The sequence below is a fragment of the Macaca thibetana genome, chromosome 11 (genome assembly GCF_024542745.1).
Source record: "Macaca thibetana thibetana isolate TM-01 chromosome 11, ASM2454274v1, whole genome shotgun sequence".
NCBI lineage: Eukaryota > Metazoa > Chordata > Mammalia > Primates > Cercopithecidae > Macaca > Macaca thibetana.
In genome coordinates this window covers 106,090,531-106,108,935 of record NC_065588.1, presented here as the reverse complement: position 1 = coordinate 106,108,935, position 18,405 = coordinate 106,090,531, and the positions used below count along the sequence as shown (strand labels likewise).

The following is an 18,405-nucleotide window of genomic DNA, read 5'->3' as shown; positions in this document are numbered from 1 at the left end:
GGGATCTTGCCTTTTTATCTGAGCAGTTCCTTCCTAAGCCATCTGTTTAATTTGCCCATATTTGGCAGGTAGATGAGGAATGCTGAAGTCTCTTATATAACTGTCCACCTGGTTGAAAACTTTTTCTGTTATCTCTATATTGGTGTGAATATAACATTGCCATTTCTGTCATTTTCTTTCAGTCCTTGTGTATTTTGTTTTTGTCTTTGTTTTTGCTTTTAGAGATAGGGCCTCACTCTGATGCCCAGGCTAGAGTACAGTGGTCCAGTCATGGTTCACTGCAGCCTCAGTCTCCTCGGCTCAAGCAGTCCTCCTGTCTTAACCTCCTGAGTAGCTATGTAGCTGGGACTACAGGCATGTACCACCAGGCCTGGATAATTTTTAAATTATTTTGTAGGGATAGAGTCTCATTATGTTGCCTAAGTAGGTCTCAAACTCCTGGCCTCAAGCATTTCTCCTCCTTGGCCTCCTAAAATGCTGGGATTACAGGCAAGAGCACAGCATTCAGCCCTTTATGTCCTTTAAATGGCTAAACCAAAAAATCCTCTCCATAGCTTTTGGAAGAAAAGCAGTGTTTTAAGCCTGAATTAAAGTTGTTTGCTTTTATTGATAGACAATGTGGAGCTCATACTGAAAACAATCAATAACCAGCACAGCATTGAGAGTCAAGACAACGACCAGCCCGACTATGACAGCGTGGCATCAGACGAAGACACAGATTTGGAAACCACTGCAAGCAAAGCAAACCGGCAGAAGGTGAGAGGCCGTGCGTCCTGTGGAAGGGCAAGCATGCATCAGCTGAGGGCTAGCCCTGCCAAAGCTGCTGTGCAGTGAGGTTGGGTTTGTTACTAGCTCAGGCCAAGCAAAGGTGAAACAAGGTTAAATGGTTTTAAAATAGGGGTCCTTGTCCCTGCATCACAGCCCTGCTGCAGTTGAGACTTTATAAAACTTGTGAGGAGTGACTGGTGTGTTTTTTTCATTCAACAAGTGTTTACTGAGTGACTTCTCTGGATATGACTCTCCTGAATGAGGTCTCATCCCTTTCCTATGAGGGTCTCATTGCCTAGGAGAGAGAGAACTGCAGGAGAAGGCACAAAGTGATGTGTGTCATATGAAGCACACACAGGCTGAGGGAGTGAACAGAGAGAGAACCTATGGCTGGGAGCATCAGCAGGGCTGTGTCATAGGACGGCTCTTAAGATGCGCCTCAAGGGACGCTTGGGATTGGGGCATATGGAGGAGGCAGAAAGAAAGTGAAACCAGGGCATCTAAGGGGAAGCTGGTCATGCATAGGGACAGCCTAAAAAGGGTGGGACTCGAAGCTGCAGCAAGAGGGGTATGACGCCCAGCGGAAGAGCGTGGGCCTCACAGGCAGTGCGGAGCCCAGGTTGCCATGTCTGGGGAGGACTATTCTGGTAGGTTAGAGAGTGGAGGGAGAGCTCCAAACTGGAGCTGACGCAGGCCACCCCAGGACCCATGCTAAGATGGTGCAGGTGGGAGAGACCTCGGGACCAGAGTGTGAGCTGGTGGAGAAGGCGGCAGGACCCCAGGCTGTGCACCCTCTGCTGACCCCCAGGACACACCCACAGAGGGGCTTGGCAATCATTTGAGAATAGATGAATAGGAAGGTAGAATAGAAAAGTCTTGGCAATAAGTTGGAAGGTTGAAGTGGGGAGATAGACTTATGGGAGATGTGTTTGGAGTTCCCCGGCCCACATGACTACGAGAAAGATGGCGCCATTAGCAGATGCAGGGGACACCCCTGTGCAGACTTCCGGGAAGCCACCTGGTTCACTCAGTCAGAGCTGAGGTCGTTTCAGGACCCTCTGTGACCAGGCCCTCTATCAACTGCCTGGCCTCCTGCCCAATCCATCCCACACACCTGCTCCCTGCAGGCTGAGCTCCACTGCAGGCTGGAATGTTCTTCCTCCAGATTCATGTGACTTATTCCCTCACCTCCCGGGGCTCTGCTCACCTCTCACCCACTCACAGGCTTAACCCAGCTACCCGCTTAACATGCAGTCCCCTACCCTGCTCTGTCTTATCTTTTCCCACAGCACTCATCACCCTCAGTCATACAATATATATACTCTCTCATGCTGTTGGGATATAAACACCATGGAAGCAGGAATCTTTGTCTCTTTTCTAATATATCCCAAGCACCTAGAACACTGCCTACTGTTCAATGAAAATGTTGGAATGAAGGAATTAATGAAAGAATGAATAAAAGCAAAACATGAGTGAACGAGAGAAAGGCTTACAAGACAGGACAGACCTCCTTAGACAGTCATTGTCAGCATAGATGTGTAGCCCCACTGCCTGTTCTATTGGAAAATACTGACTTTCAAATTTTTTAAATAGGATAGTGACCCTACTTTTTTATGTTTTAGTTTTACATTACTCTCAGAGGCCTTAATTTGGTTTGACTAACTTTGCAATTCAGCTGGCTTGGTCAGAATTTGAAATTCTTGAGCTGTTAGTCTTTAATGTTCTCATCATCTCAGATTGTGAACGTTTTCCCCAATTTATTTTTAGAGCCTAGATTCAGATTTATCAGATGGACCAGTCACTGTACAGGAATTTATGGAGGTCAAAAACGCTCTAGTGGCTTCTGAGGCCAAGATACAGCAGCTAATGAAGGTGAATAACAACTTGAGTGACGAGCTGAGAATTATGCAGAAAAAGGTAACATGTTAATAAATGCCAGGACGGTTGATGCTTTAATCCCATAGTACAAGGAAGAATCTCAGGCACTGTGATGTGGTCCGAGGGAAGAAAAACAGTTATTGTAACAGCCTTAGAAATCTTTGGGCCAAGTTGTCTTTTTGAAGCAGGATGTACTTGGATATTTAAAATGAAATATATCCAGAGTAAGTTCCCCAGGGAGGAGAAACCTAACATCCTATTTAAGCATTTGTGCCCTTTAGAATAACCCTTGCACTATTCTGTGCTTCCTGGAAACCTGGATGGCGCTTCATGGATGTGATTCTTCCCATTGCTAGGGAGGGATGATCATACCATGGAGACAGAGCCAGTGAGAGCCCCGGGCAGGGGCATGTTTATCAGCATTCAAACCCTGCTCCCACCCTGGCAGCCCTATCCCACATCCCCACCTTATTGCTTACCAGTGTTTACTACTAACTTGTATTATCCCCAGAGCCTACGGGAGGGCCTGCCACAGAGTAGGTTCTCAAAAAATAAGAAAAAACCATTTCATTTGTACTAGCAAGAGCTGCACACTGGTAAAAAGCAATCTCATTTGCTCAGCGTTTTCTCATTCATTACCTTTTGAGAGAATCAGAACCATCTGAATATATTAATCCCGGAAAGGAGTGTGGTTGATGGTAGCAAGGAATACCCTTAGTAGGAGGGGGATTGTGTATGCAACTCTTTGTGAGAAGGCTAAGTAAGGGCATTTGAAAAATTCCAAATTTTGCCCATGACTTTGTGGGTATCACTCCCATCGTTCAGTTCTAAAATGAGATTTGGACACTTAACCAGAAACAAAATGAAATATATGATCTATATATTTAGGCAGTCATTTGAGAAGTAAGGTTTTCAAATCATTTTCAAGACCTGAGGACATGGTACACTCCATGTGTACCTGGACTCTTTTCAGTGCTGCTTCCTAAAGGAAGGTCAAAGAACTAAAAAGGGGCCCATGCCCCTCTACTTACTAGGGAAGGAAATTGCTGTGCACTTTTGCCTGGGATTTGGTCTAGGATCCTTTTGATGTTGAGTTCTAGAGCATTTTTGAGACTTTTTGAAATACATGGCTCTAATGCCTGTAGTAGCAGGGAATGAAGAATGCTCAAGATGAGCCAGCCTTAAACAAACAGACACTTGTTCTGTGTCTCCCAGTCCTGTCTAGGGCTGCCGTGCAGCTGTAAACGAGACAGACCAAGAGCCCCTTTGTTATTACATACAGGACCTGTACTTTCTCTGCCTTCTTTGGAATATATTTTATTTAATGGATTATACTTTGTCCCATTAATTGGACTAATAATTTTGACCAGGTGACTATTTCTGAAACATGCTGATTTTGCCACTGTAAATCAATCTGTTGCACATCACCTTTTAAAATCTAATAATGCTTCTTTTAGTATTTTTGGAAATCAGAGAGAGCCTCATTATCTCTGAAAGCAAATGTCTTGAGCTTCTTTGAGAAATGCAAAGTGAAATTATCTGCTGTTGCTTATTGATTATCTCATCAATTCTTAGAAATGCTTTTGATTGGGGCCGGGCGCGGTGGCTCAAGCCTGTAATCCCAGCACTTTGGGAAGCCGAGACGGGTGAATCACGAGGTCAGGAGATCGAGACCATCCTGGCTAACACGGTGAAACCCCGTCTCTACTAAAAAATACAAAAAAAAAAATAACTAGCCGGGCGAGGTGGCAGGCGCCTGCAGTCCCAGCTACTTGGGAGGCTGAGGCAGGAGAATGGCGTGAACCCGGGAGGCGGAGCTTGCAGTGAGCTGAGATCCGGCCACTGCACTCCAGCCTGGGCGACAGAGCCAGACTCCGTCTCAAAAAAAAAAAAAGAAATGCTTCTGATTTCTGAAACTATTGAATTGTCTATAACTTTTTATTTTCCTTATACTCCTTCCAAATAAAAAAGTGTAGCCTGGTTCTTATTAAGATAAACATCGTTAAAATTTATGTGAGGACATCTCTCTAAATACAGAGTACTAAAATTTTTTAAAAATTGAAACCAAGAACTTGTGCTCATGAGAACACATTCAGGCAAAATCCAAGCATGAAAAGTGTTAGGGTAAAGTTTCAGATGTGAAGGCTTTAACTAAAATACTGCCACAGAGGCTTTTTACACAGACAAACACGTGATTAGATGCACCAGTGCCCCATTGAGGGACATGTGTCAGTTACACGCCTCAGTCCTTGAACCTTGACCATTTCACTCTAGGCCCTGGGTTCTCTAATGAGTAGTTTCAACAGGCACTTCATGCCTGTCTGTATCCTGGAATGTAGAAATGTTCAGGGCTGCTTTGTCACTTTGCAGCTGTTCTTTCCCTGGAAAGGGAATTGCAGATATTAGCTATACCCTGCCAGCCTTTGTGGGATAAAAGCAGTCTATCATTCTGTAATGGCTTGCTCTTCAAGGAAACAGAATGAGTGGTCTTTTTGGGGAAGAGGCAGTAAGTCACACTTTCGCAGCAGTTTGGCATGATTAATATAAAGTATATAGAATTTGTTTATTTAGCAAAGATGTATTGATTTTATTTCAAAGTTAGGTAAAGTTTTTAATATACATAAAGTTGACAAAGTAGCATGATTTGTATCTGATCTTTCACATTTAACAGTTGCTTGGAAAAGATGCTAATTAATGAAGAGGAGCAACTACTATTGGTGTATTTTTCACAGATTGGTGCTTTCTAAATAAAAATTTAAAGCAACTCCTAACATTGAATGGGTTTGCTACTGAAAAAGTAATGATCTTCTGGTGCAAACAGTTGCTCGTGGACTTAAACTTTGGCACTGGTGGGGAATTTGGTCAGATTTTACAATCTCTGTCAAAGAGTAGACAGCTGAACTCACACCACACCCAGCTTATAAAATGTCCATGGAAGATGAAGGCGCGCCAGAAGGGAAGGACCCTGCGCAGAATGGACGTGGTGAATGGTGTTTAAAATGCCAGATGCCAAAGAGTAACACGATTCCCTGCTGACCCCTTAACTCTAATCCATCCAGCACCATGGAGCAGCCTGCATGTGAGGAATGGAAGGAGCGTTCAGGGCCTCCAAGTGACAGTCTCTAAAATGGGGTGGTGCCAGGCAGATTAGCATGTTCAAAGCTGACACCACTGAGGTCGTGTTTTTTGGGTGACAAAGCCAAAGGAGAGAAAGGCCAAATATTCCAGTCCTGGCTGAAAGATGATCACTCACCAGACGGAAGCAAGCGTGCTGCGTGGAGCATCCATGCGAAGATGTCGATTCCATAGATAATAGGTTTCCAGTTTTCTTTGTGATATGTTAATATAGCAAACTTACCATGATCCAGTTTTCTCTTTTTTTTTTTTTTTTTTTTTTTTTTTTTTACAAAGTGCTGAATTGTTTGGAATATCAAGAGTATTATGTAATAAAAACTTGTTGATCATAATTTTTCTTGTTGGCTTTTTGGAAAGCAATAGCTGATCTGATTTTTCATAAGCTGAACTTCTGTCTTTCTTGCTTTGCAAAGCAACCCTCATCATCTTTGTGCTGCTTCCATGGTGTCTGCTGTCATTTTTGGCCTTTGCAAATTGCTCGGGGCTCATTTGAAAAGCAAGTTACCTAAATGATGTTTTAATGATCTCAAGCTCTTGCTTGAAACAACCTTAGAATAATCCAGTATACAGCTTGCCTGCAAACATTTCCCAGCCCACCATGACAAATTTTTAAGCGGTTAGACATTTTGTTTTGAGGAAGTCCAAACCACAACTTTTCCGCATTCAGAAATGAAGCTATTTAATTTGCTTACATGATGAAGGGAGTCGATTGTGTTTCACCCCATCCAGAAGAAAGGGTCTTTGTTTGTATTGGCTTTTTACTTTCAGCCCCGCTAGCTGTTATTGCCCTTATTGTTTAAAGCTGGTAGTTGTATTCATTTACTTGGTGTTTGCTTTTTCTGCTTGCTATAAAAAAACACAGTCCCACTGCCAAACATTTCTTTCAGCTTCAAACACTCCAGAGTGAAAATTCGAACCTCAGGAAACAGGCCACAACCAATGTATATCAGGTGCAAACTGGTTCTGAGTACACAGACACTTCCAACCACTCTTCCTTAAAGAGACGTCCGTCTGCCCGGGGCAGTAGGCCCATGTCCATGTACGAGACCGGATCAGGTCAGAAACCGTATCTCCCAATGGGAGAAGCGAGCCGCCCTGAAGAGAGCAGGACGAGACTCCAGCCCTTCCCCGCACACGTAAGTAACACCACTGGCGCTTCCGCTATTCACTCTGTGCAGCCTGACTACTCTGTTCCCTCTTCTGAACCTGCAGGTCCCCACACCTCTGCTTTGCCAAATTGGGCTAAGAGAGTTACCATTGTGTTTGCTGTATTAACATGTCCACAGATGCTTGCGATGTTCCCACAAGCACACAGGGCCATGGGCTGATGGTTTCCTAACCAAGTTGGGGATTCTGGCTCTTGCCCGAACTGCTACTTTTTTTCTCCCCCACATCCGTGGTTATTTCTCAACCAGCCAGTGTTGGAACTTTTTTTGGTAAAGCTTCCTTCCTTCCCCACTTCCAAAAACAAAAGCAGATCATAAAGGTCACTCTCAGAAGGAAGTGTCGCCTTCTTGGAGCTAGACAGGGATGTGCCCCTTTAAGGACTGGAGCCCTTAGAATCCAATATGGCTTTTCAGCTCCTCCTCAAGCAGGTGGCCTTGAGTCTGTGGCCCAGGTACCCAGGCAAGTCTGGAAGGCTCCAGGCCTCCGCAGCCTCTCCATGTGTGCTCAGTGTGCCTGCTAGGTTCGCTTCTGCATCCTGCTCCTCCCCCGTGGTGGGGGAAGTATGGCTTTGTCATCTCAGAAAAGGAAATGTAATATTCTTCATCAGTCTTAGAAGCGCTGAATTCCAGAGATTGTGTTCTGCAGCAGGTTTCTTACAATCTTATTTTGCATTGGGATACATACTGTGTTGTGAGATTTTCAAATATATTTATCCTGGATTACTTTATTATAAAAATATGTGTTTTGCCAAGATGTTACAGACATTTAAACTTTTTCACGTATGCTTTTTCGGAGAGTAGTATTTGTCTTTTTGAGTGTCAAAGTTTATTATTTCTTCAGTCAAATTTTACGGGAGTTTCCAAAAAAATTCTCAAGGTAGATGCATAGCAAGGACATGGTTTTGTAAATTAAACCCTAGTTTAATTTTGTCAATTTTCAGTGTGTTAAAATTACAATATTGTTTTACTATAATTGGGAGTCTATCATCTCAAATTCTTTTTAAGATATTTGGGTTTAACATTCTAAGGCAGTTGATTTGATAAATTTGATGTAATGGGAATGCCATTGAACTAAGTTAAGAATCTTTTTTTTTTTTTTGAGACGGAGTCTCGCTCTGTCACCCAGGCTGGAGTGCAGTGGTGTAATCTCAGCTCACTGCAACCTTTGCCTCCTGGGTTCAAGCAGTTCTCCTGCCTCAGCCTCCTGAGTAGCTGGGACTACAGGCACATGCTTCCGCGCCTGGCTAATTTTTTTGTGTTTTAGTAGTAATGGGGCTTCATCATGTTGCCCAGGCTGGTCTCAAACTCCTGAGCTCAGGCAATCCGCCCACCTCAGCCTCCCAAAGTGCTAGGATTACAGGTGTGAGCTACCACGCCCACCCTAAGTTAAGAATCTTATTTTTGTATAGCTGAAGACAAAATTTAGGAAAATCAGCCTTTGTTATTTTTCAGTGTACTTTCTTATTTTAGAAAAAAAATTAGAATATAAAGATATCATATCAAGAAGGACTGTAACTGTACTAAAAATTAGATTGATAGTGTATAGCAACTTAGAATCATTTGTATAGTTTCTCATCTCACATCAGTCCTGACTGAAAAACAAATACGCATTTCATAGTATCCATTAACAAATTATTGACAAGTTTGACAAATTATGTTAGGTATTTCCCTTATGGAAAAGCAGCCTTATTAAATTCAGAGTAATTTCCAGGAGGTGTTTCACCAAGGGTTTAAACATCTCTGGGGTCCTGTCGCTGGTGGCCACTGAGATTGCACCACTCACGTCACATAGTATGTGGTGTTCCAGGATTCTTTTACTGAAGCTGGCGAGGTGGTAGGTTTTTGGTCTGTTTTGTATTTTCCCGAGTGTGTTTCTCTTTCCCATTCCAGATCGGGAGGAGTGCGTTTGTGACCTCCTCTTCATCTCTGCCTTCCTTCCCCTCCACACTTTCCTGGTCGAGGGACGAAAGCGCCCGAAGGGTTAAGTACATTCTGAATGGTCTGCTCTCTGGAGGAGGGGCCGTGCTCCTGGGCTCTTTGTGCTTGGGCTCTGGCCCTCCTGTCCCTCGCTAACTGCCCTTCCGTCCTGCATGAGGCAGCGCTTCCTCCTGGTTTCTCACAGTGCATCAGGCGCACACTCGCGCACATGCACGCTCACCCATCGAGGGCGCCTACCTTTCTCTAACCCCACACTGCTCATATTCACGTCATATTTAACAAAGTTTGCAAATCACCCTACAGCATTTATTCTGAGCATACTGTCTTTTTAAACAACCAGAAAACTAGCTGGCTGCTGGTTAGATATTATAATAGGCCAAATCTGTTCAATTTGTTCAGGGCTACAGTTGTCATATTGAAATTGCTGTATGTGGACTCGCTGAAGTACTAAAATGTCATGCCTTTTTTTTTTTTAAACCTGTGACACATTTTATGTCAGCACTACACTTGACAAACCAAGGTTTACAAGTCCCTGCATCTTGAATCAGAATTGTAACACCTTGTGGCATTGGATCTGTGCAAGCAGCTGTTAGCCTAAAGCTGTTCACTTGTACAGGTTGGTTAAACCCCACCTACTGGTGTATAATTTATGGTCTCAATAGCAGTGCATGATTCAGTTAAGCCCCTTTTAGAGTAGTCAGGCAGTAAGTATTAAGCAACTTCTCCATACACAGCGTTTTGGTAAGTCAATGAAAGGGTACTAAGGACTTAGGTGGCACAGCCCCTGCTCCCGAAGGCACTGTCGATTAAAAAATACTTTCATGCACAAAGAGTGGTACATGACTGCAACCTGGGAAAGCCGTGGAAAGAGCACAAGCTTTGAAAATCCATGTCCCAGTTCTGGCTCCATCTCTTTTTGAATGGAAGGGTAATGTAAGGTAAGAGGAGGAAGGTGGCTGTGGGTAAGGAACCACCTTTACAGGCAAGGTGGGGTTTGCACTGGGCCTTTGCCATTCCCTCCACACCTAGGAATGATGGAGAGCCTTTCTTTCCTAGTTCCAGTGGCATATGGATTATCAAGGCCCTTTCAGGATTGGTTTTTTTTTTTAAGAGACAGAGCCTCATTATGTTGCCCAGTCTGTAGTACAGTAGCTATTTACAGGCGTGGTCATAGCATACTGCAGCCTCAAACTCCTGGGCTCAAGCAGTCCTCCCACTTCAGGCTTCTGAATAGCTGGGCCTACAGGCATGCGCCACCATGCCCTGACCCTTTTGGAATTCTTTACTTCACTTTCACAGTAGTCTATTAAGAATTCTCGCTGAGTGCAGTGACTCACACACTTTGGGAGGCCTAGGCGGGTGGATTGCTTGAGCCCAGGAGTTCAAGACCAGCCTCAGCAACATGGTGAAATTCTATCTCTACAAAAAATATAAAAAATTATCCAGGTGTGTTGATGCACACCTGTAGTCTCAGGTACTTGGGAGGCTGAGATGGGAGGATCGCTTGAGCCCACCATGAGAGATCGAGGCTGCAGTGAGCCATGATTTTGCGATTGCATTCCAGCCTGGACAACACAGTGAGACCCTGTCTCAAAAAAAAAAAAAAAGCAATTATTGTAATAAAAAAAAAAAAAGAATTCTTGATAAATTGGATTTAAAGTCTCAGCTGGGTGCAGTGGCTGTAATCCCAGCACTTTGGGAGGCCAAGGTAGGTGGATCACTTGAGCCCAGGAGTTTGAGACCAGCCTGTCCAACATGGCAAAACCCGTATCTACTAAAAAATACAAAAATTAGTAGGGGGTTGGCGCATGCCTGTAATCCCAGATACTCGGAAGACTGAGGCACGAGAATCAAGAATCCCTTGAACCTGGGAAGCGGAGGTTGCAATAAGCCGAGATTGCACCACTGCACTCCAGCCTGGACGACAGAGTGAGACTGTCTCAAAAAAAAAAAAAAAAAAAAAGGTCTCCTGAGCAGTTCTGAAATTGAACTGTAATGTTTTCATTAAAATAGCCCAGATACAACTAAAGGACAGTTAGTGATTAAATACCTCATTAGAAATTTTGTAAGTCAAACCACTTTTGTCTACTGTGAAATTTTGTTTTTTAATTTGTATGGTAGCCTCCAAAATCATTGCAAGGACTGCTTGCTGAGATAGAGTTTTGTACAAAAATCATTTAAACTGATCACCCTGATTGTTCCTGACAGCTTCATCATGAGTTTAGATTTTTATGGCGTGTCTTTATTCAGAGAAAACTGCAAACCTATTAAATAAATTGAACCAGCACCAGCTATAAGGTAACCTTCCTATTAACAGCTTTGAGAGAGCAGCACTCTTAACCAATAGCTTTTGGCTCTGCATGTTTATAATAATTTTGATACATTAAATGCTGGCTACACTGAAATTCTGTACATATGCTTTTGTTGACAACGATGAAGGACTTAACTAACGTGTAAGTAACTGATTTCCTGGGTGGTTGCTGCTATATGTTGTTTTCCATACTTGAGAAACATTTATCGAATGCATTTATTAGGTATATGAGTCACTGCTCTTCTAAAATGTTTAAATGCAACTTGGTACTTCTGATCATTGAGGGTAATGCATTTGATTTGCGATTATCACATTTCATCGGGGAAGGCAAAAAGATTCATTATAAAGGCCAGGCGTGGTGGCTCATGCCTGTAATCCTAGCACTTTGGGAGGCGGAGGCAGGTAGATTCCCTGAGCTCAGTAGTTCAAGACCATCCTGGGCAACACATTGAAACCCCGTCTCTACTAAAAAATTAGCCAGGCATGGCGGTGGGCGCCTATACTCCCAACTACTTGGGAGGCTGAGGCAGGAGAATCGCTTGAACCTGGGAGGCAGAAGTTACAGTGAGCCAGGATCGTGCCACTGTACTCTAACCTGGGCAACAGAACAAGACTCTGTCTCCAGATAAATAAATAAAAAAGATTCATTATAAATATTTAGAATTTTCTGGGTTTAATTCTGTTTCTAGTTTGTTTTCCACTGGAGCAGCTCTGGGCACATTTTTCAGTATAATTACGTAAATGCAAGTTTTTATCTATTGATATATGTGTATATGTATACACACACATACCTCTGTGTGGGTGTATATATAAAAACCAAAATAAAACTTAAAATTTAGTTGGGGCCAGGTGTGGTGGCTCACATCTATAATCCCAGCACTTTGGGAGGCCAAACTTGGAGGATCACTTGAGCTCAGGATTATGAGGCTAGGCTGGGCAACATAGTAAGACCTTGTCTCTACAAAAAAGTACAAAATTAGCCGAGCGTGGTGGCACATGCCCGTGGTCCCAGCTGCTCAGGAAGCTGAGGTGGGAGAATCGCTTGAGCCTGGGAGGTCAAGGCTGCAGCAAGCTGAGGTTGTACCACTGCACTTAGCCTAGGCGACAGAGTGAGACCCTGTCTCAAAAAGAAAAGAAAAGAAAAAAAAAAGTTGGCAGGGTGCGGTGGCTCACACCTATAATCCCAGCACTTTTGGAGCTGAGGCGGGAAGATCACCGAGGTCAGGAGTTTGAGACCAGCCTGACCAACATGGTGAAACCCCGTCTCTAATAAAAATACAAAATTAGCTGGGTGTGGTGGCGCATGCCTGTAATTCCAGCTACTCGGGGGGCTGAGGCAGGAGAATTGCTTGAACCTGGGAGGCAGAGGTTGCAGTGAGCTGAGATTACGCCATTGCACTCCAGCCTAGGCAACAAGAGTGAAACTCCACCTCAAAAAAAAGAGAAAAGAAAAAAAAAAGAAAAGTTAGGCATTCCCTGTGACAAGATAAGAAGAGTTCTTTCTTTTTGGTTTTCTAAGCTCATCTCTGGAAGACCACAGTGCTTGCCCATGATCTTCCTGCTATAGACTTCTAGGAGCCAAACTCATTGACTGTTCATAAAGCCAGATCAAAACAAGGCAGCAAGAGAAGCAGAACTACTTATTGGTAGGAGATATAAACAAAGGAATCACCAAAGTTATAGATTCTACAGAAATTAGCTTTACAAACTCCCCATATGGCTCCAAGCCAACATTTAATCATTTGCCAAATGGATTTGAGTGGCTGCAGGATGCACGAGTTCATAGTGAATTTTAGGAGCCCACAGCAAGTGTCTTGTATTTGAGTGGCTGGGAACTAAACAGACCATGCGTGGAGGTGTGGATGGAAGAACTCAGCCGACAGAGAAGAGAACATGTGCCCTGGGAGCAGAAGGAGAGTCTATGGGGATAGCAAACAAAGTGTGGTGTGAATAAGGGGGACTCCTCCACATGGGTCCAGCTGCCTTGCCTGTACCCACCAGGTGTTATCAGTAAGAAGCAACAATCAGGCTTTACGTAGTTTTGTGGGGGGTTTTTTGGTTTTTTTATTTTTTTATTTTTTTTGAGTTAGGGTCTAGCTCTGTCACCCAGACTGGAGTACAGTAGTGTGATCTCATCTCACTGCAACCTCTGCCTCCTAGGCTCAAGAGATCCTCTCACTTCAGCCTCCCAAGTAGCTGAACTGCAGGTGTGCACTACCACACTTGGCTAATTTTTGTAGTTTTAGTAGAGATGACATTTCACCATGTTGCCCAGGCTAACCTCAAACTCCTGGCCTCAAGTGATCTGCCCACCTCGGCCTCCCAACGTGCTGGGATTACATGTGCGAGCCACCGCACCTGGCCATGTAGACCTTCTTAAACCAACTTACTCAAAAGTAGCCATTCTTTTGGATAAAGCTATAGGGTTTCCATGTGTTTAAACAAAGCTCTTAGTTTACATCTGTGTCCTTAGCCACATTTTATTGCAGCATCAATAAAACTCTCTTAGTCACATGTTTTGATTAACTTGGATGAAATTCAAGGAGTAAAGCTAGAAATAGCTCACACTTGTATTTTATAAGGTAATTGGTTTAGGTTTTAAATTAGCCTCCACTGATTTCTGTTCCAAAGAAATTCTCAAGCATTATGGGTGAAATAAATACTGAGGGAAAATAACGTTCATGAAATACTCAGAACATAGTTCCCTTCGAAGGAATAAAGTCCCCTTCGAATTTCGTCACCCTAGAAGATCCTGTGTTTAGCAGTGCTGGCATTTGTTCAAAACATTTTTAGGATTCCTCTTTTGAATCTATATCCCATTTTTGATTGCCACAGTTGTACCGAATCTTTACATTTTAAGGGGTAGATTTGAGCCCAGGCATGAAATATTGGAGGTAGCAGGAGGCAGGAGACCTGGTGCTTGGTCCTGTTTTTCTGCAGACTTTGTGGCCTTTGGTGGGCCACGCAGCTTTTTTGGCCCTTCATTTTCTCATATGGGGTTCAATCAGATAATCTGAAGATGACTTCCAATGCTGAAGGTCTGTGGTCATATAAGTGCCGGGATTTTTTTTGTTTGTTTCTGAGACAGGGTCTTACTCTGTTGCCCAGGCTGGAGTACAGTGATGCGATCATGGTTCAATACAATCTTGAACTCCTGGGCTCAAGCAATCCTCCCTCAGCCTCCTGAGGAGCTGGGACTACAGGTGTATGCTACCATGCCTGGCTGTTTTTTTTTTTGTTTGTTTGTTTGTTTTGTTTTTGTTTTGTTTTGTTTTGTTTTTTGTTTTTTGTTTTGAGACGGAGTCTCACTCTGTCGCCCAGGCTGGAGTGCAGTGGCCGGATCTCAGCTCACTGCAAGCTCCGCCTCCCGGGTTCACGCCATTCTCCTGCCTCAGCTTCCCGAGTAGCTGGGACTACAGGCGCCCGCCGCCTCGCCCAGCTAGTTTTTTGTATTTTTTAGTAGAGACGGGGTTTCACTGTGTTAGCCAGGATGGTCTCGATCTCTTGACCTCGTGATCCGCCCGTCTCGGCCTCCCAAAGTGCTGGGATTACAGGCTTGAGCCACCGCGCCCGGCCTGTTTTTTTTAATGTTTTTTTTTTGTTTGTTTGTTTTAATGTTGCCCAGGCTGGCTGGTCTCAAACTCCTAGCCTCGAGCAATCGTCCTGCCTCAGCCTCCCAAAATACAGGGATTACAGGCGTGAGCCACCACACCCTGCCTGTATTTTAACTACATCTCATTATGTTATAAATTTGAGAACTAAATGAGGGTGTGTTGCCTTGCATGTCTGTTAGTTTGTACCAAGGATGTGATTATGGAGTAGCCACTGAGCTAAGAAGAAAATGGTGCAAAGAAGGAAAGAGGCCATTTCTGGATCCAATGTTCATCTTTTACTGAATTTTCACTAGAGAGTTGGCCCCTGTCCCAAATGAGATTTGAGATGTGAAGGCCAATAGCCTAATAGGTAACAGTTCCTAGGGAAGACTCCTGAGAAGGGTCTCATGTTACCAACTTATGAGGGTCCCTCTTCTTTCTTGTAGGCATCCAGGCTGGAGAAGCAGAACAGCACACCTGAGAGTGACTACGACAACACTCCCAACGACATGGAGCCAGATGGCATGGGGTACATCCACAGGATGAGCGTGCCAGGGGAGGGGCCCCCAGGGCCAGCAGAAGCAGTTCACCACACACACCCCTTTTCTCTATTTTCAGACTCATAAAGTCTTAAAATATTCAAGTATATGCTCATAGTTTGCATGTCTTGTCATCTCACATTATTGCTGAAAGGTCTTTTTCTTTGTACCAGCATGTTATGTGTCTTTAGCTGTCTGTAGTGTGTTTAAAGTCATTACCCCACTTCATCACGAAGACAACACTAGGTTACATTCTGCATTTGTACCCAAGGAATTGGCTCACCTGGGAATGGCTTTATAACTACACGCTCTCCCTGGCCCAGGTGTTTCCCTCCCTTTTCCCCTCCTTCACCCTTCCCATGAGAGCAAACACTTCCAGCCCTATGGTAGAGTGAAATAGCCCATTTTAGAGCCTTACCGTGAGTCTCCTGCTAGACAGGATAAAGGAAATGACGAGACCAGCCTGCTCATGCATTTAGCTGGTGCATACAAAGTGGCTCCTAGAAGCAGAGGAGCAGCTAATAAGCACCTGCTGTATTTAACTGCATCTTTAATGTTCACAGGTCAAGCCGAAAGGGACGGCAAAGAAGTATGGTGTGGCCAGGTGATGGCTTGGTACCAGACACAGCAGAACCCCACGTGGCCCCAAGCCCCACTCTCCCTAGTACCGAAGATGTCATCAGGAAGACTGAACAGATCACCAAAAACATACAGGAGCTCTTAAGAGCAGCCCAAGAAAATAAACATGACAGGTAAGCAGGACTGAAGACCCTGCTTTGGCAGAGCATGTGTTATGCGCCCAGAAAGGGATGATGCCCACATTCCCAATGGCAGCTATTCCCAATGGCAGCTGTTCCTTGCATGCTGACTTCAAGGTCATTGAAAACCTAAGTCTACATTAACAGGCTTAAGAACAATGTCAATTTTGGTTTGGTTTGGTTTGTTCGATTTACGTGGTATTTTCTTTTTTTTCATCTTGTTATGAAGCTCCGAAAATAAGTGCTTCTAGAAATAGGATTGTGGCATAGTTAGGGTGGCGACAGTGCTAATTCTAGGTAGAGGGGGAAAGGGGCTACCTTAGGGACAAGGCTGCTGACACAAAAGGTATCCTGGGCTGGGCACACTGGCTCACGCCTGTAATCCCAGCACTTTGGGAGGCCGAAGCAGGTGGATCACCTGAGGTCAGGAATTTGAGACCAGTCTGACCAATATGGTGAAACCCTACGTCTACGAAAAACACAAAAATTAGCCAAGCGTGGGCAGCATGTGCCTGTAGTCCCATCTATTCCGGAAGCTGAGGCAGGATAATTTCTTGAACCCTGGAGGCAGAGGTTGCAGTGAACCAAGATCATGCCGCTGCACTCCAGCCTGGGCAACACGAGCGAAACTCTCTCAAAGTAAATAAAGTTGATCTCATCATCACCCAAATCCATCCCTGCGCATGAGAGAGGAGGCTGCTTACTCTGACCAGAAGCACGTCTTGTGGTTAATTCTTACCCGGAGGAAGGGAATGGCTCTTGCTCCAACTTAGCCTTTTGTTCTTTGAGAGTGAATTCTCTAAGAACTTCCAGTGAGTTGCAAACTGCTTGGGGTAACATCCTAGCTTCCCATGGTTGGCAGGATGTAGACACTCATAAAACATTAGCTAAACCAGCAGAATTCAGTCAAACCCAAGAACAATCTCATTCTTTTCATTAGGTCAGCAAAGTTTAGGACTTCAGTGAAGAACTTTCTTCATGCCTTGCATGAGAAAAAAGTGTTTAAGGGATGCTGTGCTGTTTACTCTTCTCTCTGTTTTCTTCTTCCACACAGACATGCATCTGGGCCTTTGTATTCCCCTTTGTAGTCCTGGCACTACTGGGTCAACCTCCCCTTTCTCCTTTTTTATATGGCTCACACATCTCCCAGTGTCCTTACTTCCCACTAGGAAAGAGGGGAATAAGCCATGTTTATTGAAAGATAAGAGTTAGTCTTTTGGAGGGACTGCTGGAAGCTCCTCAGAGAAAAAGAGAAACCCACATAACTTTTTAGCCTCCTTTGATAACAACTGTCTAATCATTTGGCTTCTTCCTCCTTTCCCAGGCATCCTCTTCATACCACACCTTTTGGACATAATTGATTACAGAAAGCAGTGTCCCATGGCTTTCCAAAGGCCGTTTTTTTGTTGTTGTTGTTTTTGTTTTTTTGGTTTTTTTTGAGACAGAGTCTTACTCTGTCACCCAGGCTGGAGTGCAGTGGCATGATCTCACTCACTGCAACCTCTGCCTCCTTGGCTCAAGTGATTCTCCTGCCTCAGCCTCCCGAGTAGCTGGGATTACAGGCGCCCACCACCATGCCTGGCTAATTTTTTTGTATTTTAAGTACAGACAGTTTCACTATGTTGGCCAGGCTGGTCTCGAACTCCTGATCTCAAGTGATCTGCCCACCTCAGCCTCTCAAAGTGCTGAGATTACAGGCTTGAGCCACCATGCTTGGCCAAAGTTTTTGACAGCGTTTAATGTAATGATGATTCAATAACACTTCCTTCCTAAGCACTGTGACTCCGTTTGTCAATGTGCTTCGCTTTTCATTTCCTCTAGTTCAGAAGTGCTGTGCTTGTATTTCAAACTAAAACGTGCTTGCCTTATGTTGCTGTCGTTGTCAAAAATATAAATATCTGCCCTGAGGCCATTTCTGGCTTCAAAGATGCAATATGGTGCTTGGTACAATTTGGGAAGTTTCTTTTTTTTTTTTTCCTTTCTTTGTTTAAAGTGTACAAATCCATTCAACAACACATACCATGATCTGATTTCCTTTTTTTTTTAACACCATGAGAGAATGATGCAGAGATTTTAATCATTATCTCATTCTTTTGGTTTAAAACCATAATTGGTCTAGAGAATTTATATTTCATAAATTGTTCAATGCTATACTAAAATTTGTGGATACTTAGATATCCGAGATGCTTTTATTTATAATCTTGAATTGTACAAATTAAACCCATGCCTTTTTCTCGTTTTCTCTTCTTGATCCATGTAAGCAGCCCCAGCCCCTGACATTCCTGAAGTCTGGTCTCCTGGGCCTCCAGCCTCACTCCT

At 43.9% G+C, this 18,405-nt stretch overlaps 2 protein-coding genes across 17 annotated transcripts in view; both read left to right on the top strand.

Annotated features, from left to right (window-relative positions):
• Positions 1 to 18,405, top strand: part of GLTP (glycolipid transfer protein) — a 201,641-nt gene that overhangs the window by 97,300 nt on the left and 85,936 nt on the right. The gene's annotated exons all lie outside the window — the stretch shown is intronic.
• GIT2 (GIT ArfGAP 2) overlaps positions 1 to 18,405 on the top strand; it is a 68,478-nt gene that overhangs the window by 43,891 nt on the left and 6,182 nt on the right. For 4 of the 16 annotated variants that reach the window (XM_050749705.1, XM_050749704.1, XM_050749697.1 and 1 more), the window contains 6 exons: positions 614 to 756; positions 2,536 to 2,685; positions 6,669 to 6,917; positions 8,838 to 8,927; positions 15,236 to 15,318; positions 15,892 to 16,080. In XM_050749705.1, the coding sequence (XP_050605662.1) occupies positions 614 to 756; positions 2,536 to 2,685; positions 6,669 to 6,917; positions 8,838 to 8,927; positions 15,236 to 15,318; positions 15,892 to 16,080 (904 nt within the window). Of the gene's footprint in view, positions 1 to 613; positions 757 to 2,535; positions 2,686 to 5,317; positions 6,114 to 6,668; positions 6,918 to 8,837; positions 8,928 to 15,235; positions 15,319 to 15,891; positions 16,081 to 18,405 lie in introns of those variants that run through there. The other 12 variants (XM_050749703.1, XM_050749702.1, XM_050749699.1 and 9 more) reach the window with 10 other exon arrangements.